At 54.7% G+C, this 27,015-nt stretch overlaps 2 protein-coding genes across 3 annotated transcripts; both read right to left on the bottom strand.

The window, feature by feature from the left end:
* Positions 1-425: 425 nt before the first annotated feature.
* On the bottom strand, positions 426-13,840 carry DPH7 (diphthamide biosynthesis 7). Of its 2 annotated transcripts, none has more exons than XM_082656644.1 (8): positions 13,711-13,840; positions 13,079-13,166; positions 11,515-11,609; positions 10,962-11,134; positions 7,027-7,096; positions 6,857-6,922; positions 6,452-6,624; positions 426-1,206 (listed from the first exon to the last, which is right to left on the bottom strand). In XM_082656644.1, the coding sequence occupies exons 1-8, from the start codon at positions 13,716-13,718 to the stop codon at positions 755-757; spliced, it is 1,125 nt and encodes a 374-aa protein (XP_082512770.1). In that variant the 5' UTR covers positions 13,719-13,840; the 3' UTR covers positions 426-754. The 2 variants fall into 2 exon arrangements, with proteins under 2 accessions (XP_082512770.1, XP_082512771.1); XM_082656645.1 differs by having other exon boundaries at positions 428-1,206; positions 11,515-11,606.
* Positions 13,841-17,966: 4,126 nt separating this feature from the next.
* On the bottom strand, positions 17,967-26,392 carry ZMYND19 (zinc finger MYND-type containing 19). The gene is made up of 6 exons (XM_082656122.1): positions 26,158-26,392; positions 24,749-24,808; positions 23,943-24,049; positions 23,201-23,341; positions 18,601-18,781; positions 17,967-18,420 (listed from the first exon to the last, which is right to left on the bottom strand). The coding sequence occupies exons 1-6, from the start codon at positions 26,206-26,208 to the stop codon at positions 18,277-18,279; spliced, it is 684 nt and encodes a 227-aa protein (XP_082512248.1). The 5' UTR covers positions 26,209-26,392; the 3' UTR covers positions 17,967-18,276.
* Between the last annotated feature and the right edge of the window lie 623 nt (positions 26,393-27,015).

Below are 27,015 nucleotides of genomic sequence, written 5' to 3'. Positions count from 1 at the left end.
TATCTGTTGTATTTATTAGTGGATGCTGAGGAGCTGACAAATTCCACAGTGGCCTATACTTCAACATCTGTTCCTTCCAGAGAGACAAGGAGGAACTGATCTATGGGAGTCAGATCAGTCACAAACCCAGTTATGTTTCTGGAGTTAAACCGTGTCCAGGTTTGGAAGCTACTCGGTTTACTGAAGCCGCAGTGAGGAAGTATGACTAATTCAGCATATGACAACGTATTTCAAGTTTATGACATGCTAAAGCAACCCAGAACGTGTATACACTTCCTTTTGCTTCTCTGCACAGGAGGCTATACAAGCACTTCTGGGGCCATGACATGAGCTTTTTTAATGTTCATATAAAACTACTTCTGGTGTTTCAAAGTAGCTTAAGAAAACAAAGCCACTCCTTTTAGTTAATACAAACAGCTGCTTAAGTAAGTATGAAGAACTGAAAGTCAGAAACAGGAAACTGACAAGACAGAGCTGGGAACCACGCCGCACCCACACCCTGCCCCCTGCTGCCACAGAATCACCATTTTGAAGGGCCCCAGCAGATAAGGCTTATTTAGGAGGCCAACAGCTTTTCTGACTGCCTACCTGGAGATTCCATGAGATGCACTGAGCCCTATACAGAAAACCTGCATGCAGCCAGAATGTCAGTGAGATGGTCTGAGGATACTTCATTCTCAGAAAAGGTAGACATACTCTTGGTTTTATTGGTGGAAATGGTCTTTACGAGGTCAAACCAAGTAACTTCCCTAGCTCAGCTGTTCTCCCACTTCCAGAGGTGAAGAACATGATCATAAAAGGAGCAAGTGGCTAGAAGGCTGGCGTCAGAGGTGGCTGCCTCCAGGTACTGGTCACAGTCACAGATCTCGACCCCCGAGGCATGCAGCCGGCCGCCGCTCTTCTCCTCTGCAAAGGGCTGGAGAGGACTCTTCAGCTTGCCTCCACTCTGGTGTTTGGTACCACCCTCTCCATCAGCATCAGCTAGACGCTCAAAACAGGGTGCTGGCGACTGGGCCGCAACTTTGAGGGTATAGACTGGGTCTGCTGTTTTGGCTCCTGGGTCGCTGCCAGGAGAGGACCCCAAGCAGAATGACGGATGGGTCTGCGGCAAGCGGCGGAAGTAGAGCCAGGACCAGTCGACTCCATACACCAGCGAGTTGGGCAAGGTGTGGGACAGAGTGACTGGGCGCACTTCCTGATTCTCCTCTGGAGGGAGACAGGAGGACATGGGGAACTTACCCAGGGTTGATCTCATCATCCCCACCCGATGGCCCTACCCACCCTCGAAGCGAGACGCTGTGCCAAGAGCAACCACCGTGTGTCACGCAGAGGACTATCAAGACGCGGACAGACAAGCGGAGAAGCACAGACCATCATCCTGCAGGGAATGCACTCTGTGTTCCTGAGAGAGGAGTCAGCCTGCACTACAGAGCTAACCCTAACGTGTACCCTAACCCTAACCCATACCCTAACCCTAACTCATGCCCTAACCCTAACCCATAACCTAACCTGTACCCTAACCCTAACCCTAACCCTACAGAGCTAACCCTAACGTGTACCCTAACCCTAACCCATACCCTAACCCTAACCCTAACCCTACAGAGCTAACCCGAACCCGAACCTGAACCCTTAGGACTCAGCAGAAGCTTCTCGTTAAGACTTAAAAGCAAAGGACAAGCGAGTGAGCCAAACGGAGGGAAAGGGGTGTATGAGAAGAAATAAAGGGAACAGTAAGTGTAAAGCACAGAGGTGGAAAGACCCTGGCGTGTGTGAGGAACCACTCATGAGTGGATGTGGCTGAGGTGTCATCAGGAACTGGCAACACGTCAGAAGGGTCCCGTGATGCAGAGCTCAGCGTGCTGCATTAGAGAGTTCGGACTTGAGCTTGGAAAGGGAGTAACTCACTGAAGAGCTGAAGCGTGAGCAGCTTTCCTTATGGTGAGTTGCTATGGCAACTCTGAAGACAGAGGGCAGGACGGGCAAAGGCCCGGCCTTATTCTGGACAGAACATGGCTGAGAAAGTGTGAAAGTAATATGCGACCAGAAAAAGAAATGATGAGGTGTCACCAAACCTGAGATGGTCAAGGGTCCAGGGCAAGGCCGAGGCTGGCAAGAGCAGCCTCAGAAAACTAGTGGCCAGTGAGCTGGGGATGCGGGCTTAGAAAACTGTCACCAGCCGGAAGGCCCAGTGGCCGGCCATTCAGTCTTCACTTAGCCTGGATGCCACTGCCACCTCCCAAGTGCAGGGATCAGTGCCACTGCACTCTGAATTGTGATCGGAATCTGAATCACGACTAGAATAAGCAGTGATGCGGAAAGCCTGCAGCTGGCATCAAGAAACACACCAATGATACAACCAGGGCCCTGGAGATCCTCCTCCGTAACCCAGGGCTTTGCCTGAGCAGAGGCGGCTCCAGAGAGGAGCTGGACACCAAGCTTACCCTAGAGCAGAGGAGCTGGACACCAAGCTTACCCTGAGAGCAGAGAGGCGCCCTGGCACCACCACCGAAGGAAGCTCCCAGGAGACCTCCCGCTCCATGGTGTGCACGCTGGGGTACCGGGAGGCGAGGGTCACTGGGACAATTAAGGCGCACTGTAGCCGTACATCCAACCAGTGGCAGCACCCGCTCGTGGCCCAGGTGGACACAGCAGCCTTCCTACCACACAGTAATACCACACAGCAACAGCACATCCACTACTCAGGTGCATGTGTAGCATGAACTGAACAACCATGCTGGGCAACAAGAAGTCGAAAAGTACTATAAAGTAGAAACAGTACAAGCAACACTCTGATCACAGCGCAATGAAACAAACTTAATAATGTGGCCAAAATACGAAAAATTGCTCCACCTACAAATTTAGAAACTTCTACTAAACCACACTTGGGTAAAAGGGGAAATACAAACTCAAGTCATAGAATTTCTTCATAAAAATGAAAGTGAAATTACTACATATCAGAACCTAACAACGTGCTTAAATCAGAAAAATTCAGACATAAAAACACTCAATACAAAGTAATAAAGATAAGTGAATTGTATTCCCAACTCAAAATGCTAGAAAAAGAATACAGGAGGCACAAGGAGAGAAACAACAAAGATAAAAGGAGAGGTTGATGAGGTGGAGAACAGAAACCACCGGACTATAATAAAAAAGTAAAACCCTGCTTCTTTAAAAGAAGTAAAATATACATGCTAGTAACTAACCTAATTAAGGAAAAAGACATAAAAAATACTGTATACTTGCATAAGTATACAAAGTAAAACATGGTAAAGGGGAAATAACTATTAGAGAAGAAATTTTTTTTTTTTAAATCCAAGTAACTTTACACATCTTTGGGCAAATAAATTTCAAAATGTAGATGAAATGAATAGCTGCCTGGGAAAATACAGTTCAAAACTGACCCCAGGCCTTCCCTGGTGGGCCAGTGCTTAAGACTTCACACTTCCACTGCAGGGGCGGGGAAGATCCCGCATGCCGCCTGGCATGGCCAAAAAAAAAAGAAGAAAGAAAAAAGAAAACAAAATTGACCCCAGTAGAGACATATAGCATAAACAACCAACTTCCATAGAAAAATATAGAGAAAGTTAACACAGAGCCATCATTCAAAAATATATCAGGCCCAGACAGTCTCACAGGAGATTTTTTTTTTTTACCAAATCTTGAATGAAAAGATAATCCAAATGGCATATAAATTGTTCAAGAGAAAATGAAGAAAAATTTTCACACTTTTGGTTTTGATTCTCACATGAACCAAACATAATGCTGCTAAATAGCACAGAAGAAAGTCTGTGTCTCCTTTGAACGTTAATGCAAGTCCCCAGTAAGGTGCCGCCAGAGCCCAGTACCGCGCTGGAAAAACAACACACCTTCCAAAGACACACAGATGGCCGAAAGGCACGTGGAAGGATGCTCAACATAACCAATCATCAGAGAAACGCCAATAAAAACCCCAATGAGATATAACCTCACACCTGTCGGAATGGCCATCATCAAAAGACCACAAATAACAAATGTCAGTGAGGATGTGGAGAAAAGGGAACCCTCCTACACTGTTGGTGGGAGTGTAAACTGGTGCAGCCACTGTGGAAAACAGTATGGAGGTTCCTCAAGAAATAAAATAAAACTAACTACTGTATGATCTGGCAATGCCACTGCTGGGTACCTATCTGAAGAAAATGAAAAAATTCAAAAAGATATATGCACCCCAATGCTCACAGCAGCATTATTTACAACTGCCAAGATATGGAAGCAACCTAAGAGTCCATCAACAAATGAATGGATAAATAAGATGTGATGTATATATACAGCGGAATATTACTCAGCCATAAAAAAGAATGAAATTTTGCCATCTGCAACATGGATGGACCTGAAGGGTATTATGCTTAGTGAAATAGGTCAAAGAAAGACAAATACTATATGATATCACTTATATGTAGAGTCTAAACTATAAAACAACTAGTGAACATAACAAAAAAGAAACAGATGTAGAGAACAAACTAGTGGTTACCAGTAAGGGGAGGGAGGGGGGAGGGGCAAGATAGAGGTAGGGGATTTAAAGGCACAAACTATTATGTATGAAATAAATACACTACAAGGATATATTGTACAGGGACTTCCCTGGCAGTCCAGTGGGTAAGGACTCTGTGCTTCCACTGCAGGGGGCATGGGTTCGATCCCTGGTTGAGGAACTAAGATCCCACATGCTGTGGCCAAAAAAACAAAACAAAAACAAGAAAAGGATATATTGTACAGCACAGGGAATATAATCAATATTTTATAATAACTATAAACAGAATATAACCTTTAAAAACTGTTAACCAGTATATTGTATACATAAAACAAAATACTGTAAATCAACTATACCTCAAAAAAAGTTTTTGACAACTAAAATAAAACAAAACCATAAGCAAGTGGGATTTACTCCAGGAATATATTCCATATTAGGAAATCCATAAACAAAATTCACCATATTAATATATCTAAGAAGAAAAATAATACAGTTCAACAGGTATTATAAAAGCATTTAACAAAAAAATCAACAATTCCTGATTTAAAAAAATACTCATGAAAACATGATTGATGAATACTAAGCACACACATTAGTCCTTATATATCATCAAACCAAATGGGAACCAGCAGGGACCCTATCAAGGTCAGGAATAGGGCTTCCCTGGTGGTGCAGTGGTTGGGAATCCGTCTGCCAGTGCAGGGAACCCGGGTTCGAGCCCTGGTCCGGGAAGATCCCACATGCCGTCGAGCAGCTAAGCCCATGTGCCACAACTACTGAGCCTGCGCTCTTGAGCCCATGCAACACAACTACTGAGCCCATGCACCCTAGGGCCCATGTGCCACAAATACTGAGCCCGCGTGCTGCAACTACTGAAGCCTGCATGCCTAGAGCCTGTGCTCCGCAACAAGAGAAGCCACTGCAATGAGAAGCCCGCGCACTGCAACGAAGGGTAGCCCCCGCTCGCCGCAACTAGAGAAAGGCCGCACGCAGCAACAAATGCAGCCAAAAAAAAAAAATTGAAAAAAAACAAAAACAAGCAAGCAAAAAAAGCAACTGATGGGATGCAGTGAAAGCAGAGCCTAGAGGGCAACTGATCACTGTAAATCCTATGCTTAGAAAGAAGCAAGTTTGCAACTTGTTTTACAGCGAGAACTGTCAGAGCACATTCATGTGATAAACAGAAATGACGCAGTAGACGGAGGACTGAAGATTCAGAAGACGAAGCCCTTGAGAACAGCCAGTACAGGGGACACTGACCTTGGAACCATGATGGGAGGCGCCTATAATCCCTTGTTTGTACAGAGGAGGGGGAAGGGAGATCACGAGGGATGCGTGAGGCGGGGAGCGCAGGGGGTGGGGGTTTAAGAAAAGAAAACGTGGAACAGCCCTGACAGTGAAGAATCACTGGCTACAGAAAGGTCAAGGTTTGCCTGACAAGGGACCCACAGTAGCATAAACTTGCGGTGAGATCACGCTGCATGGCTGTTTCCCTCAGCCACGTTCTGTGGCTCAGGCATAAGCAGACTGGGGTTACCAGTGCTAGATGCTGCCCAGAGGGTACGAGGAAGCAGCAAGGGGAAGAGTTTAACGATGTTTGGAACACAAGGCCGTGGAGACTACGCTGTCCGCAAGCAGGAAGACTTGGCAGAAGGTGGGACAAGGATGGTTAGGAAAGCGACCAGTGGTTAACACCTCTGGTGGAGAGGTCCCAATAGGGCCAGCAGACTGCTGAATGCAGAAGGTACCAAAACAATTGAGATGGTCAGGGAAGAACCACGGTTAGAGAGCAGCACGTTTGAAACCGAGATTCTGAAGTCGGCAGACTTACAAATCATGGCAAGGCCTACGGGGAGACCCTGGGAACGCGTGGAGGCTGCAGAAGAGCTTGGCGCAGCAAAAGCAGGCAGGAAACTGGGAGCCCCGCCCCAGGCCCCCACTCACCTATGGCCTTTTGGCAGCTGAAGATCGTGAAGCCACCGTGCATACACGCTGCCAGGAGCAGGTGCGAGTGGAAAGGGTGCCACTTGAGCCTCCACACCCCGCCCTGCACGGGCATGTCCGCCAACGGCTCCTTCATGCTCCGAGTGTCCCAGAGAAGAACGTGCTCGTCGTAGCTGAAACCCATCGACCGCAGAGAGCGTGCAGGAGAGCAAGGCCCCGGGGCAGCAGGGGTCACCTCCCGGAAGACCCGGCCCACTTCCCCTCCAGGACTCGGTTCCCTTCCCAAACCCCGACGCCCGCGCTCTGGGTGGAGAGTTGGCCCAGTCGAGCATCACAGTGGCCAACAGCAGGGAAGGAAGCGACGGTGCAGGAGGAACCCATGCGCACGGACCCTAGGGGGCTCACCTTCCCGTGGCCAAGATGTTCTCGCGATGGGGGCTGCTCTGGATGCTGCACACGCCCGTGGAGTGTCTGAGAGCGAAGGGTGAGCCTGAGCAGAAGCCCGGCAGCGCTGCTCCGCCCGCGGGCAGGGAGGGCTGCCCCCCACGCCGAGCACCGGCCCCCCGGTGACGTACCTCCTGCTTGTGAACACGGATGTGCCAGGGGTCCTGGTGTCCCAGCCTTTCAGAAGGCCATCGTCCCCACCTGCATGGAAACAGAAAGAGCCACTGATGAGGACGGGCACTGATGGCCGTTTCTCAGGGACTGGGTTTATGTCTGTGAGGAAATTCCCACGGGTGGCTTTTCTCGGGTTTCAGGCTGCCACAGGCAGGGGAGCCCCAGAAACAGTCACCCCTGTGCTGTAACCGTGTCTTCAGACACCTGCAGGGAAAGACAGAGGCTACACCCGTAGGAAAAGGGCAGACCTATGGGGGCAGAATGACCAGGTCACACAAGACTCAACCCTTCGGGCTCCTGATGCCAGGAACCAGAGTGGCCCCGTCGAAGTGCTCCGAACAGACCTGCGTGCAGGAGGCATCAGACAGGGAGGCTCTGTAAGGTTCTGGAACCTTTGACACACCGCCATGTGTTTTAAAGAGAAATGCCCTTTGTAACCTTACAGTAAAAGAGCCCTGTGCTTGTTTGGGGGAAACTGAAAGGATAGAAAGAACGAGGGAGCTGGTGCCCTGACCCACAACCAGTCTTTGAAGAAAAGCAACATCAACAATAGAATGTCATGGTATCTCGAGGGAAAAGGGAAGAAACACTGAAGAGGAAGACCTACAGAGAGGACAAAAAGGAGCAAAAGAACAACCACGTCTGCCTGAAACTCCATCCGTCCATCATCTACCACCCACCCACCCACCCACCCATCCACCCATCCATCCATCCATCCACCACCCATCCACCACCCATCCACCCATCCACCATCCATCCACCACCCACCCACCCATCCACCACCCACCCACCACCCACCCACCCACCTATCCACCACCCACCCATCCACCATCCATCCACCACCCACCCACCCACCTATCCACCACCCACCCACCCACCTGTCCACCACCCACCCACCCATCCACCACCCATCCTCCATCCACCCACCCATCCACCATCCATCCATCCACCCATCCATCTACCACACACCCACCCACCCATCCACCACCCATCCACCATCCACCCACCACCCATCCACCATCCACCACCCATCCACCATCCACCACCCATCCATCCACCCATTCATCCACCACCCATCTACCCACCCACAGGTACTTACTGAGCACACTACAAATCCCTATATCAGACAAAACGGATGTGGGATGAACATGATCTATGACAAGGTGGGTCAGCAGAGTCAGTCCACCCAGGCACTGAGCCTGTGTGTGAGCCTCAGATACAAGCTACCATTGTGTGGCAAACCTGTGAGGAGAACCGGTGTGGCTTCTTTACACAGCGGCCTCTCCTCTTTCTCTCACACTCCACATTTGCTCCACCAGGAAATCCTATTGATCGACCTTCACACCAAGCAGTCTTCCCACTTCTCCTCCTCTCCACTGCTCCCACCTTAGCCTGAGTCATTCTCATACCTCACCTGCATGGCAGGTCTCCAGCCTAGAACCTCACCCCCTTGCAATCTATACTCAACATATTAGCTGAAGGGGTCCTCTTAAATTTTTTTTTAATTTATTTTTAAAATTTATTTATCATTATTATTATTTTTTGGCTGCGTTGGGTCTTCGTTGCTGTGTGCAGGCTTTCTCTAGTTGCGGCGAGCGGGGGCTACTCTTCATTGCGGTGCGCGGGCTTCTCATTGTGGTGGCCTCTCTTGTTGCGGAGCAGGGGCTCTAGGTGCACGGGCTCAGTAGTTATGGCACACGGGCTTAGCTGTTCCGCGGCATGTGGAATCTTCCCGGACCAGGGCTCGAACCCGTGTCCCGTGCATCGGCAGGCAGATTCTTAACCAGGGAAGTCCCAGATCCTCTTAAATTTTAAAATGTAAGTCGGAAAATGTCATTCCTCTGTTCAATATCCTACAATGGCTTCATTCTACTCCGAGCAAAAGCCCAAGGCCCCCCTGCGGCCTGCAAGGCCCCATGCCCTGTCTCTGTGACTCCTGACCTTGCCTTCTCTATCCTACTGCTCACTCATGTCATTCTGGCCATACTGGCCACTCGCTACTCTGAACACACCAGTCTCTATAATGCGACAATCTGCACCTGCTTGCAGCACCTGATGCCCTCAGCCTGTCCTAGCTTTCTTCTTCCCAAAGCCCTTGTCACCTGCAGTGCATAGTACGCCTAGCATTCACTGTCCATCTCCCCACAAGCGACGGAAGTGCGATGAAAGCAGGGACTGTTGTCTCTTGCTCACGGATGCCTCCTGAACCCCTAGGACAGTGCTTGGCACGTAGTAGGTGCTCAGTAGATGCTTGTTGGATGAATGAATTGGTGTTGAATTATTAAATCACTGTCCTACTACACCCTTGCTCTGAATTAGCTAAGCCTCAAGATAGAAGAACTAATCTACAAATGAGAGCTCAAAAAATTAAATCTTTATCGTTCTCCCTGAGTCTGTTCAAGGATGTGACAACAAAAACCCCAGAAAGGATCCTCTCTCAGGCGAAAAGAAGCATTAAACACAAAATCATAATCAGGATGAGCGGGACTTCCCTGGCAGCCCAGTGGTTAAGAATCTACGCTTCCAATGCAGCGGGCTCAGGTTCGATCCCTGGTCAGGGAATTAAGATCCTGTAGGCTGCACAGCGTGGCCTAAAAAATTAATCAATTGATTGATTAATTTTTGAAAAGAAGAAGAGAAAACCAACAAGACACAGACTCAGAGGAGCAGTGAGCGGACAGAGATGTGTGATTTGGGTGAGCAGACCTTGTCCTGGGCCGGGACATTAGGCAGGCACAGGTATGTGACAGGGCAACACAGGGAGTATGGGGCTCAGCTGGAGACCCGCGGAGTAGGCGCTGGGAGCATCCCTGCACGAGCGCTGCAGCGCTGGCAAGACAATGCAGAAAAGCTCAGGAAACAAGGTCTGGTTAAACACAGTGTTTGTGGAAGAGACACAGTAACTGAAGTCAGGAGAGCAGCAGTGCGGAGCGAGAGGGAGACCCACACAGAGGTCAGAGGACGTGAACCCTTTGTGTGGAGGGAAAGGAGCCCACAAAGCAGAAGGAAGAGAAGCCAGAGAAAGAAGGGGAGAGTCCAGATGGCATGGCGTTGATGACCCAGGGAAGAGAATGTGCGGGGAGCGAGGGGTCGGGCACGTGAACACCGCTGAGAGGCCAAGACGAGGCTGACGTGCTCCCTGGACTGGGCACCACAGCTGTCCCTCAGGGCCTCAGCAGGAGCTTCTGGGGGCCCAGTGAGATTGTGCAGCATCCTGACAGGCCAGCAGAACAGCCCTGCAGCCCTGGCCTCCCCGTCTCGCCCTGGAGCTCAGAACACTACCAGCAACTGGACGCAGAAAGGGATACGGGTGCAGATGGTTTCTTGCCTCTGCAAATTCAGCAGCTCCTCTTCTGTCTTCTCTCAGAGACCCATGCCCTCCCCTGCCGTGAGCGTGAAAGGAGCTGACCTGAACGACCTCGTTCCCACATCAGCATCCCGCTGCATACACACCACTCTCAGTACCAGGAAGTCAACCCTCTCTCTCTCACGCTTCCCTTTCCCTAGGAAGATAAACTACTCCAAAAGGGAACAGACAAGCCTGAAATGCATGACGAGTCACTACCGGACCCAAAGTACCAGGTGGAGAGCAAGGAGTTCCGACTGGATTTCCGAGTGTGAGAAGAAGCATCCAACACTCAGAGCGAGGGCGGGGGCGGCGGCTCCCAGGGGGCGGCTCCAACACGGGGGCCACCAAGACCCTGCAGTGCCTGCAGCAAACTGCACGTCACTCTCCGAGGAGCAGCTAAGTGAGCACCAACTACAGCTTTTGCCCCAGAAAACAGACTCTCCAAAAAGGTCCTTGAGATCCCAACGTGGCCAGAATCCCGCCCTTGGCCTGTGCCTCCTCAGCAAATCTCCAGAGAGGGGCGCCCAGCGGAGGAGTACCGACCTGAATACACGACTTCCGTCTGCCAGTAATCGAAAGCAGCAACCCAGGCCTCCAAGTGATGGGCCTGCCACGTGCCCACAGCCTGCATTCCTGGCCCTGCCTGGTGCGCCTGCAGGAGATGGAGCTGCCCACTGGAGTCGCTGCCAACGATCTTCAAGGGCTGGTCACTGGCCCTGGACACAGGGAAGCAGTGGGGAAATCTGGCTGAAATACATCCACTGACCCAAACTCATCGCCTCTTCTGGCTCCCAACCAGTGACGCTTTATGGCCCCAAGACCTGTCACAGAGAGGCTCTCCAGGACCTGGTACGGGGACACACTTCTTAAGAGGCTTGCCTGGGCAGAGACCGAAGCTGCCAGTAGCCTGTCAAAATAAACCAGGGTCAGCTTCCCCTGATGAAAACACTCTTTTTCGGTGAGGACTGGCAGTGATTCTCCCAGGCTTGGGGAGCCGCAGTCAAGGCTAGCACAAGGCGGCTTTCCTTCTCTCTTGCATGAAAATACGAAGGGACCCTCAGAGGAAAGACTCAGGCCCGTCACCGCTGGCCCTCACCTTCCGGCTTTCCCAGTGGACCAGTCCAAGGACAAGGCCAGACACTGCTTTTCCAGGGCAAAGTGGGAGAACGGCTGTAGTGTGTGAGAGTTCTGCTGGAGAGAAAAGAACGCCATCAGAGAGGAACAGCCCCGGAACCCTGAGGAGACTATTCTCCTGGCTTGGGTATGCCATGCTTCCCTCATCTACTCGGTGAACAAAGTGTGTCAGTCACTCACAGCAGAACCTGAGGACAGGGACTTCCCTGGTGGCACAGTGGTTAAGAATCCACCTGCCAATGCAAGGGACACAGGTTCGAGCCCTGGTCCGGGAAGATCCCACATGCCGTGGAGCAACTAAGCCCGTGCGCCACAACTACTGAGCCTGCGCTCTAGAGCCCGCGAGCTACAACTACTGAGCCTGCGCACCTAAAGCCCTCGCTCTGCAATAAAGACAAGCCACCACAACGAGAAGCGTGCTCGCAGCAACGAAGACCCAACGCAGGCAAAAAATAAATCAAAAAAAAAAAAAAGAACCTGAGGACACTGCAGACGGCCCAGGCCCTCCAGAAGCGCTCACACCTGAAGGAGGACTTTCCCACACATGTGACCCCAGGGGAAGCAGGTCTCTGCTTCTCAGACCCGTCGCTGTCCAAGCCCTCCTGGAGACTACTGCAGGCTCCAGGGAGCACTGCTGGTGCGGGTTCCCCACTGCCCAGGCCTCCAGGGACAGAGCTAAGGAGAACTTTCCTCTGATTCTCTTTCAGAAGCCACAGCTTGCCATTAAAATGCTGTTTCTCTTTTCTGAGGTCTAAGTTTTACTATCTAAGCAACCTAGACAGCGCTCAACTCCATCAACAGGGTTCCAGCAGCTGTATCCTCTCTTGGGTTTACCTGTTCCTGCCTCCAGCTCTGGTTCTAGATATCCTCCTCAGATATTTCTTCCCTCTCTCCTAAGACAGGGCTGCTGCTCTCAGCTGGCCTGAAGCAAGGACCTTGCTGTACAAGCCCTCAGGTGCTGTGAATCCAAGGCCAGCTGGACCTCTGCTCCAGTCCCACTTGCAGCACCTACATTAGAGTGGGTCCCCTCACAGACAGGGCGCGGTCTGTGGGCTGTTTCCTTCAACCCACTATATGCCTCCCCTGTCCCCTCCCTCCCCCAACACGTGGTCATTTTACAAATGCACGGTACAGGGTCGCTGTCAGATGCTTGGGAAAATACGTGTAGGAATCACGTGCTCCCCTAATTATCAACGAGAAACACCACTCTTACCCAGTAAACGCGCTGCTCTTCTTAGCCCCAGCATCATCAACCCAGGATGCTGGCCCAGGCTTTCCTTACAGGACTTTCAGGTCCACTGACAGCCCCTCTGCTGATGACACACAAGGTGTCCTCCCCTTGGAGTTAGATACAGAACCCAGTAACTCAAAATAGACCGTGTGCTACCTTGGAATGTTTTATGGTAAAGTTCACCGTTGAACAGAAACTACCCTAGAAAAATGTTTGCATCAGCACAGCCTCCCTCCCAAACCCCCTCCATCCAGGTTCCTTCCACCCTCCACTAAGCCTGGCCCCAGTCACTGACCTCGGATCGCACCAGGCGGAGTAGCTCTATGGACCCAGAAGCATCTGCCACTCCCAAGAGCGCATGGCCGGCCACCGCGATGTGGCACCTGAGGAGATAACGCACGTGCGGGTCACAACACAGGATGTGCTGGAGTACAGGGGAACACTATGCGCCCCAGTAACTCATTGTTTACATTGCAGCTCCAGGGAATTCCCTGGCGGTCCAGTGGTTAGAACTCTGTGCTTTCACTGCCGAGGGCCCAGGTTCGATCCCTGTTCGGGGAACTAAGATCCCACAAGCCGCGCAGCACGGCCATAAATAAATAAGTGTATTTATTTCAGCTCCAAAACCAGGTTGGAGCCTACAGTTCTGTTCCAACAAGATCACTCAGCTTAGGAAGCAGAAAACTAGCCTCACTTCCCAGACTGACAGTACCTGTAGGGCTTGGAAACTGAAAAAGGAAACGAGCCCCAAGTCTACAGCATCCTCCAAGTGCCAACAGGCAGGCAGGCAGCACAGTAAAGAAATGAACCCAAACTTCAGACACTTCTCCGTCCTGTTGCATGCTGTCAGGCATCAGGCTCCTCTGACCAAACAATTAGGTACTCATGACAAATTCCAAGCAAGGGGAACGGTTATCAAAGTTGTACCATTTCATGTCCAGGATCGCCGAAGTATCTCTTCTTTGCACCTCAACCAGGGGGCAAGGAGAGCTGTCCTCATTGAAACTATACAGGTAGAGACGACCCAAACGAATTTGAGGCTCATCAACATCCAGTCCACTCTACAAAAAATGCAAATGTGTTCTCTGATTACCTTAATAAATAATGAGGAACCCAAGGGACGGGAAAAGGGACTGAGGGAAAGAAGAGGTTTGCCAAGACTCCGGACCTCTGCCTGGAAGCAGCACCGATGATTTTCTGAGCTGGAGAAACGTCTCTTCTCTTGTACATGATTAGTGAGTAGGTGGATAAACCCTGCTGGACCCAGGATGGGATGCTCCTTCTAAATGGGCCAATAGGCAGGAGCTACTGTTAGGGTCCCCACAGGACACAGTTTGCCTGGGAGAGTCCTGGCTTAGGCCTGTTGCTCCAGTGCCACTGTTCACTCTTAAAAGTATCCTGGTTTGGATCTGCATAGCTAGATGCCTTCAATAGATTACGTACAGCTCCTATGAAATCCCATTTTCTCTTTGCTCTGGACTTCATCCATAACCTTGACGACGCCTGCAGAGAGACGACATCCCGCTTTCAGGATGCCCTGTCTATAACCTACATTCTGGCCACAAGGCCAAGGTCGCATCCACACCTCCTGAACGACTCCACACAAGACTTTTCCCTTTCAGCCTCCCCTGCAGCAGATCACAGAGATCTCAAAGCCTGTGGTCGGCTCTGCCTCTCAAGACACTTTTCTCGCCCTTCTTGAGAGAGGAGTTCGAGTCTGGGGCTTTAGGTGCTCGGGAAATGCCACCTGAGATCGCAGACCTGCAAACCCACGGTGAAGATCTCCCTAGGCCACGATGGCCCCGCGCACCTTTCTCTCCGGGTCGGCGGGCTGGTCCTCCGGCTTCCGCAGCTGGTAGGTGCCGCACGCCAGCAAGTGCCTGCAGCCCTCCAGCGGGCACCACTCCACCGAGTCCACGGTGTGCTCCGTGTCCACCGCCTGCAACAGCCGGACGCGACTGCCGGCCGCCCAGCATTCGGATAAGGACGCGGCGGCGACCGGGGTGGCGGACAGCGGGCGGCGGAGAAGTGAGGAAGCCAGGCTGACAGCAGGGTCCCCGAGCCCGCGTCGCCAAGAAGGTGCACAGCCCAAGGGGCGGTACTTCTCCCACTTCTGCCGTCGTCCCCATGACTCCTTCCGGGGAGGGACTTCCGGCCCCCGTGGACGCCAGCGTGAGGCAGAGATCTCACGCCCCCTGCCGGCCGGCGGGCCTCGACTGGCCCCACGTGCCACGGCGCCTCCCCTGCCGTGGCGGCGAGACGCGGGCCTGGGAGGGGACAGCCGAGCGTCCAGCACAGAGTCACGGGCGAGCTGGGCTCTGAAGGGGGAGCAGAGGAGAGCGCGGCATGGAGGTGGGGTGTGCAAAGGGCTTGGGCGTCCAGGGAGCAGAGTCCAGGGTCTGACCCAAAAGGGCTGGGCCTGGGCTGCCCTCCCTCTCCCTGGTCATGTCCACCCCCAAGGAGCTGCCCATAGGGCAGTAAGTGCGGCGCACCGGTGGGCGCACATGTGCCTGACTGGACAGCAGAGAAAGGAGACAGGGTCGGCCACAGGGCCCCGAGCACGGGTGGTGGACAGGAAGGTGGGCAGAAGGCATGGAGAAGAGCCAGCGTCTAAGCCCCAGCGGCAGGGGTCTGTGCGCCAGTTAGATTTAGATGAAGGGGAGGACACCCAGCACAGCCACGATCTGATTTGGTAAACCAGGTATGTGCCGACAGCATTCAATAAAGTCAGTGAACTCTACAGAACACGTTTGGGGAAGGCAAGTGTCTGATATTGTTATGGATTGAATTGTGTCCGCAAAAAAGATATGTTGAAGTCTTATCTCCGGTACCACAGAATGTGACCTTTGGAAACAGGGTCTTTAGTAACAGAAGTAATCCAGTTAAAATGAGGTCATTAGGATGGCCCTAATCCACTATGACTGGCATCCTTAGGAAGGGGAGGTGTGGTCTGTTAGACACCAACGGAAGACAAGACAATGTAAAGACTGGTAGGTCTCTATGAGGCAAGGACCGCCTGAGGCTGCCGGAAGCTGGGAGAGCCTGGAACAAACCTTCCCTAGAGCCTTCAGAGGGAGCATGGCCCTGCCCACACCTTGATTTGAGAATTCTGGCTTCTAGGACCTAGACCATACATTGTTTTCAGCCACCAGCTTGAGATAATTTGTTATGGCAGCTCCAGCAAATGGGACAAGACAAATCCACATGGCTACCTGGGTAGTTAGCCTGTGGTTTTTAAAGTGGATTCTATCACTAGAAATACAGATACCAGTCAGCAGCTCAGATGGCAGCTGAAGCAGAGAAGCAGAAAAGTTGATCAGGAAGCCACAGGACAGCCTGAAATGGCTGAGCCACACATCTTGATTTGATCTGGTACAAAAGGCAGTCAGGCCAAGCAGCCCCCTACACCTCGCTCCAAACAGGTAAGAAACATGGCCCACGTTTTAACCATGAATGAATGCTGAACTTTCAGACGCTCTCCGATGTGTGCCTACAAAAATTAAGAGGTTCGGGGCCTTTAGAAGAGAAAAGAAACCAGGGGCTGGGTATCAAATAAAGAACAAGGGAAGCAAAGGGGAATAAAAACACTGTGCGGACCCTGGGGCAGCTTCACGAGGGCATCCACTCCAGGAGACTTGATATGAGCAAACCCTAGGCCCCCATGGCCACCACCCTCTTAGCTCCAGCCCAGACTCAAAGAGTCTCTAACAAGTAGGACAAGACACAGCACCATCAGGAGGGGACAGCCACCAACTAAACTACAGCACCAGCTCCTGCAGCCACGTTGGACAGCGATCCCCAGGTCAAGGCTATTCCAGATGAGCCATGAGCCACGGCGGCAAGCACCCGGGATCAGGACCCAGCGTGGCATCCTATGGGTCGGCCGACACTCTGGCACTTCCCTTTCAATGTAATTTTCCAAGGAATAGCTGATCACAAGACAGTCCTGGTCAGGAAACGTAAAAAGCCCGGAGGGCCGACCTGGCCGCTCCCCAAAGGACACAGGCAAGACACACAGCCTGTAGCCCAGGGCCTCCTCATCCCAGGAGCCTGTTTTTAAAAGCAGACTGAGCACACTCAGGGCCCCATGCCTGGAAGACTACCCAAACCTCAACACGCTGGTCTACACCGGATTCCCCACCCCCATGGGCCTGGCCAGAGCTGGCCTCTGAATTGGGAGTCGTCCTGGCCCTGGGAACATCCCGAGGGCTCGGGCCAGCTGTGGTCAGTAGGACAGTCTCTCAGGATCACATAGCCTCTTCTCTGACAGCTTTCTGAGCCCCCACTGGTGCTCAACCTGGGGTCTGGGGGAACCCGGAACAAAAAACCCCAACCTGGAAGAGGCACCACAGCTGACCTGCACGGTAGCAAGGTCTTCTCAGCAAAAACCCGTGTGGGCACGTGGAGTCCCTTCACCTGCAGAAAACCCCTCCCTCGGGGTTGGAACTGAGCCTTCCCTCCTGCTCCCCGCATATTGCTATCACCCATTTCCCCAGTCCTGTTCTCCAGGACGCACTGCCCAGGAGGCCTCCAAGTTCTGCAAAAGAAGCTACGGAAAGCTCAGCTCAGTTCACAGACCAAAGGCCACAAAGGGGCTAGCCCCAGCCAGGGAAGCAGAGCACACACAGGGCGTCCTGGGAGATTGCAGAAACGTTGCAGAAAGGAGGGCGTGGCAGGAGCCTGCAGGACCAACGTGGGGCCAGGGATGACCCAAGACGGGTGTCAGCCTTCACTCTCCCTGGAGACCAGCAAGTTCCCAGCCACACCACCCAGCTTATGGCCCCCAGGCGGCTTGGCCAGGTGTACCAGACGCTGCCCAGCCCTGAGATCTGCGGCTCCCAGAAGGAGCACAGGAAAGCAGTTCTCACCCCTCGGGCTGCTCCAAGTCGCAGGCGGACCTCAGCAGTCCTGCTGGGAGAAGCCCCCCCCCCCGCCCCGCCCCGCGCTCCCAGGCGCCCACTGTATGAGTTCAAAGGGGCTGAGAACAGGGGCCAAGCAACTAACCACCCTCAGCAGCTCCTGCCGCAGGACAGGGACACGTCTGGGTCTCCCTCACGCTCCCAGGCAGCCTGGGGGTGGGGACGGCAGCCCTTGCACCCGCACCCACACCACGGATGCCGGCCGAGGCAGAGCGCAGACAGCAGCCAGGACTCAGGGCGGTCCCACCCTTTACTTTGCCCCAACCCGGGCGGGCCGCCCTCCTCGGCTCAGCCGCCCGGAAAGTGAGTGTTACAGCAAATGACCCTATTTGTACTTTCTAACCCTCCCGCTGCCTCCCCCCCAAAAAAACTGTACATGAGTTTACAAACATATTAACATATAAATAATGAGAAGCGTCCCGGGGGGCCTCCCAGCTGTCTCTGCTCCGCGGGGTGCGGGGTGGGGGGGCCTCCGGTGGTGGAGCCAGTGCAGGAACAGCCCCTCTGGTGGCCCCGGTCCAGCTGCCCGCAGAGCCCGCAGCCTGGGGAGATCAGAAGCCACTTGACTGCCCGGTCATCGCTCCGGCTCAAGCTCGTGCTGGAAGGGGCGCCTCTTCTCCCGACAGTGCTTCTTGTGGGCCGGCCAGTCCTTCTGCTGGCACTGGGAGCCGCAGTAGCGCGCCACCTGGCAGCGCCCGCAGATGTTGAACTCCCGGAGCTGAAAGGACACAGAAAAGCAGCGCTCCGGTCACACGGCAGACCTGCGAGGACCTGGCCGTCCGTGCGCCGAGGCCGGAGGGTCTGGGCCCCGGTCAGGCAGTGACAAAGGAACGGCCACCGCAGGGGAGAAGCCGCGAGAGGGCAGTCCTAGGGGAGGCCCGGCTCCCCCACCGCGCACCTGCTTCTCCATCATGGTGCAGGGCGGGTAATGGCACTCGTAGTAGGTGCAGGACGTCTCCTCCTCCTCCACCACGTCCCCATTGGCGTTGTAGTACCGGGTCACGTTCAGGACAGGGAACTGCTCCTCTATGGGGTCCGTGGGCAGCTGCTGAATCGCCAGCCAGTATAAGCTTTGCTCCCTTAAAGAGAGAAGCAGGCGCTTCAGGATGCCTTGGCCAGGAAGGGTCAAGGTATGGAGGTGACAATGAGTGACCCCAGGGTGGACCAGCTGCTTCCTCTTCTCAGGCTGCCCCGCCCCCAGCTTTGCAGCTTGACTCTCCTTTGGCCCACCCCACTGCCTGGGCTCACCTCTCTGGAACATCCAGTATGTAGCCTGTTTCATCTTCCCACTAAAAGGCACAGGGCAGGGCTTTGTCTGCCTTGCTCGTCAATCTCCCCAACGCCTGGGACGGCTGCACACAAGACAGGCACGGAGAGCACATGCTCGCGGCCCCGGGGGCGCCCACATCTGCCCCTGGTTGGCCTGCCTGCCCGACTGCTGTGAGCTGCTCTACACCCCCCGAACACTTCTCTTGCTGGACAGGGCCAGAAGCTTGTAAGTGCCCGCAACTGCCCCACAAGAGGCACGGGCGGTGGGGTGAGCACAAGGCAGTGAGCGGCCCGCCCTGGGGCTGGCCTCCGAAGGAGGCACCTCCCGCACTTCGAGAGCAAACGGATGGGTGGACCATCCCCTTCAACCCACCCGCCCTCTCTGGAGACCGGGCTGGGAGGGACTTGGATAAAAAAGGGAAGGGTCTGGCACAGCACTGTAAATCAACTATACTTCCAAAAAAAAAAAGAAAAAAGGAAGGGTCACCCTCTTCTAATGTGACAGACAAAAATTAATTCAAAATGGATCAAGGACCTAAATGTAAGACCCCAAACAATAAAACTCTCAGAGAAAACAGGACAAAAGCTTCACAACATCGGAGTTGGCAATAATCCTGGATATGACACCAAAGGCACAGTAACAAGAGAAAAAATAGGCAAATTGCACTCCATGAAAAGTCAATTATTTTGTGCATCAAAAGAGACAATCAGGGACTTTCCTGATGGTGCAGTGGTTAAGAATCCGCCTGCCAGTGCAGGGGACACAGGTTCGAGCCCTGGTCCGGGAAGATCCCACGTGCCACGGAGCAACTAAGCCTGTGCACCACAACTACTGAGCCTGCGCTCTAGAGCCCGAGAGCCACAACTACGGAGCCCACATGCTGCAACTACTGAAGCTCACACACCTAGAGCCCATGCTCTGCAACAAGAGAAGCCACCCCAGTGAGAAGCCTGCACACAGCAATAAACAGTAGCCCCTGCTCACCGCAACTAGAGAAAGCCTGCGCACAGCAATGAAGACCCAATGCAGCCTAAATAAATAAATAAAAACTTAAAAAAAGAGAGACAATCAATAGACAATCAATAGAATGAAAAGGCAACCTATAGAATGGGAGAAAATATTTGCAAACCATATATCTGATAAGGGATTTGTACCCAGAATATATAAAGAACTCTACAAGTCAACCAAAAAAACAAACGACCCAATTTAAAAAAGGGTAAAGCATCTGAATAGATATTCCTCCAAAGAAGACATACAAATGGCCAAAAAGCACATGAAAAGATGCTTAATTTAACATCACTGATCATCAGGAAAATGCAACTCAAAACCGCAATGAGACCACCTCACCTTCCTGGGATGGCTACTATCAAACAAACAGAAAACAAGTGTTGGTGAAGGTACGGAGACACTGGGGCCTCAGTGCGCTGCTGGGGGGAAGGTAAAATGGCGCAGATGCTGTGGACAACAGCGTGGGGCTTCCTCAAGAAGTAGATGGAATTATCCTATGATCCTGCAATTCCACTTCTGGGTGCACACTCTGAAGAATCAAAAGCAGGGACTCGAAGAGCTCTTTGTACAACTGTGTTCACAGCAGCATCGTTCACGACAGACAAGGGGTGGAGGCAACCCAAGTGCCCACTGATGGATGATGGATAAACCAAATGTGCCCCCCCCCCACACACACACACTCTCAATGGAGTATTACTGAACCTTAAAAACGAAGGAAATTCTGACACATGCTATGACATGGATGAGCCTCAAAGACATAACTGAGGCGAAGTGAAATAAGGCAGACACAGAAAGACAAATGCCATATCAATCCACTCAGATAAGGTCCAAGGACTTGGCAATTCACAGAACAGTAGGTACCAGGGGCTGGCAGAGGAGATGGGTGGGGAATTAGTGTTTAATGGGGACACAGCTTCGGTTTGGGAAGATGAGACAGTTCTAGAGACAATGGTAGTGATGACACACGACAATTTGAATTTGCTTAATGCTACGGAACCATGCACTTAAAAGTGGTTAAGACAGTAAATGTTATCTGTATTTTGCCACAATAAAAAGATTTTTTTTTAAAGAAGAAAAGGGTGAAAGTCAGGATGTGGGAGAAAACTGGCTACTTTCTGAGCCCTTCAATGAAGTCCTGGAAGACAGAGGTGAGTTTCAGTCCCAGCCGGCTTTCGAGGGCAGAAAGGGAGGGAAATGCACCTTTGCAAAGAGCACCTTCCACCCGGCTGGGCCGCCCTCGTGGCCCCACTGAAGTGACGCCAGGAAAGCAGAGCAGAAGGTAGGTGCCTGGCAGGAGCTGTGCTGCCAAACCGCCCGCCTCACATATGGGGTGATTCCTACAAAGAGCCGCCATGCGGAGGCCACTGAGTGAGATGGAAGGATACGTGACGCCGGGCCAGCGGGGAGTTCAGGCCACCCTTGGGCTGGCTCTGCCCCGACAGGTGGAGGACTGCTGACGGGCCGACCCCAGGCCGGCAAACTAAGGCCAACCCCAACCCCTCTGCCCCTGGGCCGACCAGCAGGGAGAGGCCCCTGGGGTGGTCCTGGGCCTCCTGGGAGTGGTCTGAAGGAGAATGGGGCAGCTGGGCCATGGCCTGGGGGAGACCACCGGTGGGGCAGCCCTGGGTGTCACAGACCCTTTTCCAAACAGGTCTTCTTAACCGTGGTCACCTCATCTCACAACAATACGTGGTGCTCAGATGGACAAATGCTGAGATCCCAGAAAGACAGACCCATCGCTGGGTGACACGGTGGGCAGTGTCCCTCCAGTGTCTGCAATGGGCAGCAGCAGACCTGCATGGAGCCAGGGAGGGTGAGCCCCAGGCCTACCCTGAACCCATGTGAGTGCTGGACAACTTGGGGGAAATCCACAGAGGCTGGTGTTCCGCTCAGCCGCCCTTACACTTGTCCTGATGACACAAGCTTCCTTCTGTTGATGAAAGAACCCTCCTGCCCCCAGCACGGAGACAGAAGTGACTCAAAACAAGCTGACTTCCCCACGCCACCAGACACTGCTGAGGAAAGCGGGTGTGCAGCCCTGGCAGCCGCTCCTGAGACCTGGAGGTGGCTTTGTGGCTTTCCACATCTCAGCAGGGGAGCCATTAAGGGTCCTATCTTTGCTTCAGCGAAATTGGGCTTAGTTTCTGTCACTTGCAACCAGAAGTCTAGACTCACGTAACCTCCAGGAAGATGAAAATCCTAACCCAGCTACCACAAGAGGATCAGCCTCCCTCAGGAGGGGTCTTAGGATCAGCCTCTAACAACAGAGCAGAGACCCCCAACGCCTGGAGACCCCCCCCCCGTACAGAGTTATGGATACCCCTCCAGAGCTATAGCAGCATCAGATTGGATGCGGCCTTCTTACATCTGGGGACCATCCCCCACCAGCAAGCCCAGCTGGCCGGGCAATCCCGCCATTTCCTACCTCCAGTGCATGGGGCTCTACCAAGACCCCAGTGGTGACCACTGCAAAGATGCCACCCAGTCTCCATCCTAAGAAACACTGACACCCCCGCACCAACCTCACCGACTTCTGCCTGTAGGGGAAGTCAGTACCAGCACCGCCAAAGTCAGGAGAAGCTGCCCAGGGGCCCGAGGAGATGCACAGAAGCCCTAGGGAGCCCCTAAATGATGCACAGGTGGCCAGGGACACCCTGGCTCATTTTGGCTCCCATCCTGCTGGTCCCCCAGCTCTTCCTAAGGGCTCCATGAAGTCACAGAGGGGCTTGTTCCTGGGGCCACGGGAACTGCCCTCGGAGCATCCCCTCCGCCCAAGTCCTCAGGACCAAGGAAAGGTGGAGGCCGAGTCGCCAACCCCCGAGCCACACTGTCCTGCTTCCTTTAAACCACTGACCAGACAAACTGCTTACAAAAGAGCATGACTGCAAGACCCATCTGTGTGCACAGGGGCATCCCTGAGATGGAGATGGCTCCTACATCTCAAGGGCGTCCTGCCCACCCACAGGGGACCGGCCCATACAACCCCTCTCCCCGCAAGAGCCAATTCAGAAGACCAGCCCAGAAAGATAAGCATCCAAACGGTCTCCTCCCCCTGTGAAGAAAAAGGGGACCCCCACACCCTGAGAGAAAACGGCCAAGGTCACCAAACCCACAGAAGCCTCAGAGCACAGAGTAGTCGCGGGCCCCTCTTAGCAGTGAGCTTGGAGGGGCCGCCCTCAGCGGCATCTCGGCCACATCACCAGGCCCCAAGAAGACCCACCTCTGCTTGCTGGAGGTCTCCTCGGCTCCGGGCCGCCAGCCCCATGGCACCAGCTGCAGGTTGTCCAGGCGATTGTCCACAGTGACAGCGTTGAGATGCACCACCTGAAACCCAGGGGCGATGCCCCCCCTGTGCCGCTCCCTAGGAAACAGACAATGCTCCAGATGGGCTCCCAACCCTCCTGAACGCCTCAGCCGTGTGCCCTGAACTGGTCCCTGGTCACACCGACGAGACCTATCAGGAGCAAGGCTACAGAGAGGAACCCAAGTATGTCAGTCTGTGGCCCAAACAGGACAGGCCACGTGGACAGCCCAGCCCCTGGATTTAAGAGCTAGGCTGCAGGGAGCCAAGGAGGGAACCCGAAACCATCTCACACACAGCCTGGAGGACACCCCACTTGCGTGGTCCCAAGCACTTCGGAACCTCGCTGTTCACACAGAAGAGAGGAAGGCCCTTCCCCAACCCGGAGGAGGGGCCAGACCCCACCAACCCCCAGAGGAGGCTGTGTCCCAAACACACCGAGCAGAAAGGGCGCTCAGCCTGCAGACTCTCTGGCTGCCCTGCCAGTGCCACAGGTCGCAAAGCAGCCACCCCTCCGGGATAGTGACAATGACACAGAATTAACTGGGAGACCTGGGGAAGGCACCATGTGTCAACAAGGGGTCTGCTGGCTCCACGGGCCCCATGCACCTCAGGGCTTGCGCAAACCCGACAGGGCAAACAAGCAGCTTGGAACACCCACCACAGCAGCTCATGAAGGAGCCTTCCCGACCCCCTTCCTCGGTTCTTGTCAAAGGCGTATGCAAATATCTTAGCACCATTTCCATCTGCGTCTACTTCCATCCGGGCCTGAGAGAAAACAAGAAAAAGCTCTGTTAAAAAGCCTCTGATTATCAACAACATTCCAAATTAAAAAACAAGCCAGAGGGACAATCCCAGGCCTATTCCTGGGACCCTGAGGGTCTCCGGAGTCTCCCAGACACGTGGCACCAAGAAGCACTCTCCTCTTGAGGAGACAAGACGCAGTCACGAACCACTCTTTGCAAAACATTGTGAACACAGAGAAATAAATCTTCCTATCCTTAAAAAAAAAAAAAAAGCCCCCACCCAGTAAAAGAAAAGATAAGCCCTAGACCAAGTAAGTGTAAAAGGGTGACATCTGAGGTAAGAGTGGGTCCACAGACTCGTGGAAGGAGGAGTGCGCGGGTGAGGACTAGAGGCCGAACAGCTTCATCAGGTAGGAACAGCAGAGGGCGAGAGAAGGGGGGGCAGCCCTGGAGAGTCTCCCAGGGCACAGAAGCTTGTCCAACTGAACTCAATCACAAACATGACACAATTTGTCTCCTTTTCAGGAAGAGCCTGCAACCAGGCGGAAGTGGGGGAAGACCAGCATCGCAGAGGCGGTAGGGGGCTCCACGAGGCAGTGACAGACAGCTTGAGATGCTCGCGTACCAGGTCTTGCCCTCACATCACAGGGAAGAAAACCCACCCCTTGTGACCCTCCTGGGCATGACTAAGGGCATGCTGGCAAAGGAACGGCGTCCTTACCTCAAAGGAGTAGCCCTCCACCAGCGGGATGTCCTGCTCATCTATCAATGTGTACTTGGTCTGGAAATTAACGTTTCAAGACATTACATTTGGAATCAGTACGAGGTACCGACAATGAGCAGGAGCCGCCCCTTGAGACTAAGCGAGCTCAGCAGGCAAGCGGCCGTCTACTCTGAAAGCAGGTAGAGGTGCCAAAGCCTGGTCCTTCCCCACTCCTGACTGCGCAGAGTCGCGGCATCAGGCTTCACTTCCCATCTGCTCGCGAAGAACCAAAAGAAGTGCCACAGGACTGGACAGGTACTAAGCTGTGCATTTAATGTGCTGATAAACCTAGTCCAAGAGTGTGACGTCACTGGAGTAGAGGGAGGGGGCCGGGATTGAGGCAGAATATGCAGAAGGTTTCAGTTAACATTTATTTATTAAGCCAGGTGGTCCTCACACAGGTGCTCACTGAATCGTCCTTCCTACCTCTGTCTGTCTAAAATGTTCCAAATAAAAGTTTTAAGGGATGACATTAGTGCAATCAGTCACTGAGTTAGAAGGGACCTCAGAGCTGATGGGGAGCCCACCCTTCCCTAGTTAGAAAGTCACATCCCCTTGCAGGAAGGGCAGGAAACGGTCCCCAAAACGGACCAGTGTCATTCTCGCTTGGAAAGCTTTTTTCTAGCATCTGAATCGGTTTTACCTTCATCTGACTGCCTCTGCTCCTCTCTCCCACCAGAAGCTTCCGCCGCTGGTGATGGGAACAGGGTTCCCATCCAGGGTAAGGTCCGTGGCTGGTGCAGCTGCACGGCCGGCCGGCTCCTGGAAACAGCCAAGCCTCAATGCCCACAGGTGCCAGGAAGCCCCAGCCTCGAACACGCGGAGGGCGGGGCCAGGTAAGGGAGAGAAGCAGAGGGAGGCCCTGCTCTGGCGAGGCCCACTGAGGCTCAGCCAGACGGGGCCGCCGCTGGCAGCACGAACCCTGCCCGAAGCTCACTACAGACCGGCAGGCACAGGCGGCGCGCACACACAGGTCTCGGCGAGGAGCGAGCGCGCCGCCTCGGAAGGGCCTGCGCTCCCCGCGGCCGCAGGCGCAGCCACAGCCCCCTGCTCCCCCGGCCACGGCGCACGGCCGGAGCCCCGGGCCGCAACCGGAGGAGGGCTGCCCCGGGAACCACGCCGTCGGCCCGCCGCCCGCAAACCGCCCGGCCTTTGCCCGTGCCCCGGCCCGGGTCGGGCCCCCGATCCAGCCCCCGTCCCCCAGCCTCGCACCCCCGACTCCGACTCCCAGACCCCGCCCGCCACCCCCAGCTCCGGTCCGGCCCCCTGCCTCGCACCCCGGCCCCCTACTCCCAGAGCCGGCCCGGCCCCCGGCCCAGCGCCCCAGTCCCCCGGCACGACCTTTGCCCCAGCCCCGCGCCGCTCACCTTCCCGGCCACCCGGCCGAGCCGCACGATGCCCAATTTGAAGTCGGTCATGGCCGGGCCTGCGCTCGGCCGGCGGCGCCTCTCCCTCAGGAGGTGCCGGGGCCGGGGCGGGGCCACGGCGAGCCGGGCGGGCCAGTCGGATGAGTCGGGGTCAGGATCGGGGCCGGGCGGGCGGGCGGGCGGGACGAGGCTGGGCCGGGGTCGGGCCGCCGCCTCCTGGCGCCCGCCGGACCTGCCACGCGCCGCCGCCGCCGCCGCCGCGCGCTCCTCAGCGAGCGGGGCCAGGGGCGGAGTTCGACGCGGACACACCCCCGCGCGCCGCCGCCCGGCCAATGGTGGGGCGCGCAGTGCGCCGGCCGGCGCGCGCCGCCACGACGCAGCCAATGGCAGGAGGGCGAGTGCGCCGGCGCGCTGAGGAGCTGGGCCAGCGCGGGGGAGGGGCGCGGTCGGGGGCGGTGCCTGCGCGGCCGCCGGGCGCGACGTCAGTTTCGCGGGAAGCTTTGTGCGGGAGGCCAACCTACAGGCTCGCGGCCTCGACCCTCTACCCCGACACCGACCCGGCCTCCGCCCTCGCCCCCGCGACCCCGACCCGGCCCCCGCCCCTCGAGGAGGGCGGCCTGGCTCCGCGCCCCGGGCCTTCCGGGCTCTGCAGGTCGGGGTCCCTGCGGGACTGGCTGCGGCTGCCGGTGAACCGTCCCCCGTCCTCGGACAGCGGGCAGGAGGCCGGAGTGGGGACAGGGACCCGGAGCCCAGGGGCCACCGTGGCGTAGGGGCTGGGTCCAGTGCCGACAGGCCCGCCCTCCTCCTCCCTGGCCGCCTCCACACAGGGGCCCGGATCAGGACCCTGTAGTCCAGGGG

This window comes from Grampus griseus, assembly GCF_964374135.1.
Source record: "Grampus griseus genome assembly, chromosome: 6".
Taxonomy (NCBI): domain Eukaryota; kingdom Metazoa; phylum Chordata; class Mammalia; order Artiodactyla; family Delphinidae; genus Grampus; species Grampus griseus.
This window is presented reverse-complemented; position numbering and strand designations above follow the sequence as displayed.

Excerpts from the sequence above, each read along its gene's own strand:
- DPH7 (XM_082656644.1), bottom strand. Across the intron at positions 11,135-11,514 it reads TCCACTGGGAAAGCCGGAAG|GGCCAGTGACCAGCCCTTGA; the intron begins GTGAGGGCCAGC and ends CCCTGTGTCCAG. Across the intron at positions 6,923-7,026 it reads TCCGTGTTCACAAGCAGGAG|ACACTCCACGGGCGTGTGCA; the intron begins GTACGTCACCGG and ends CTTCGCTCTCAG.
- ZMYND19 (XM_082656122.1), bottom strand. The coding sequence starts at position 26,208 with ATGACCGACTTCAAATTGGGCATCGTGCGGCTCGGCCGGGTGGCCGGG. Across the intron at positions 24,050-24,748 it reads TGGAGGGCTACTCCTTTGAG|GCCCGGATGGAAGTAGACGC; the intron begins GTAAGGACGCCG and ends GTTTTCTCTCAG. Across the intron at positions 18,421-18,600 it reads GCACCATGATGGAGAAGCAG|CTCCGGGAGTTCAACATCTG; the intron begins GTGCGCGGTGGG and ends GTGTCCTTTCAG.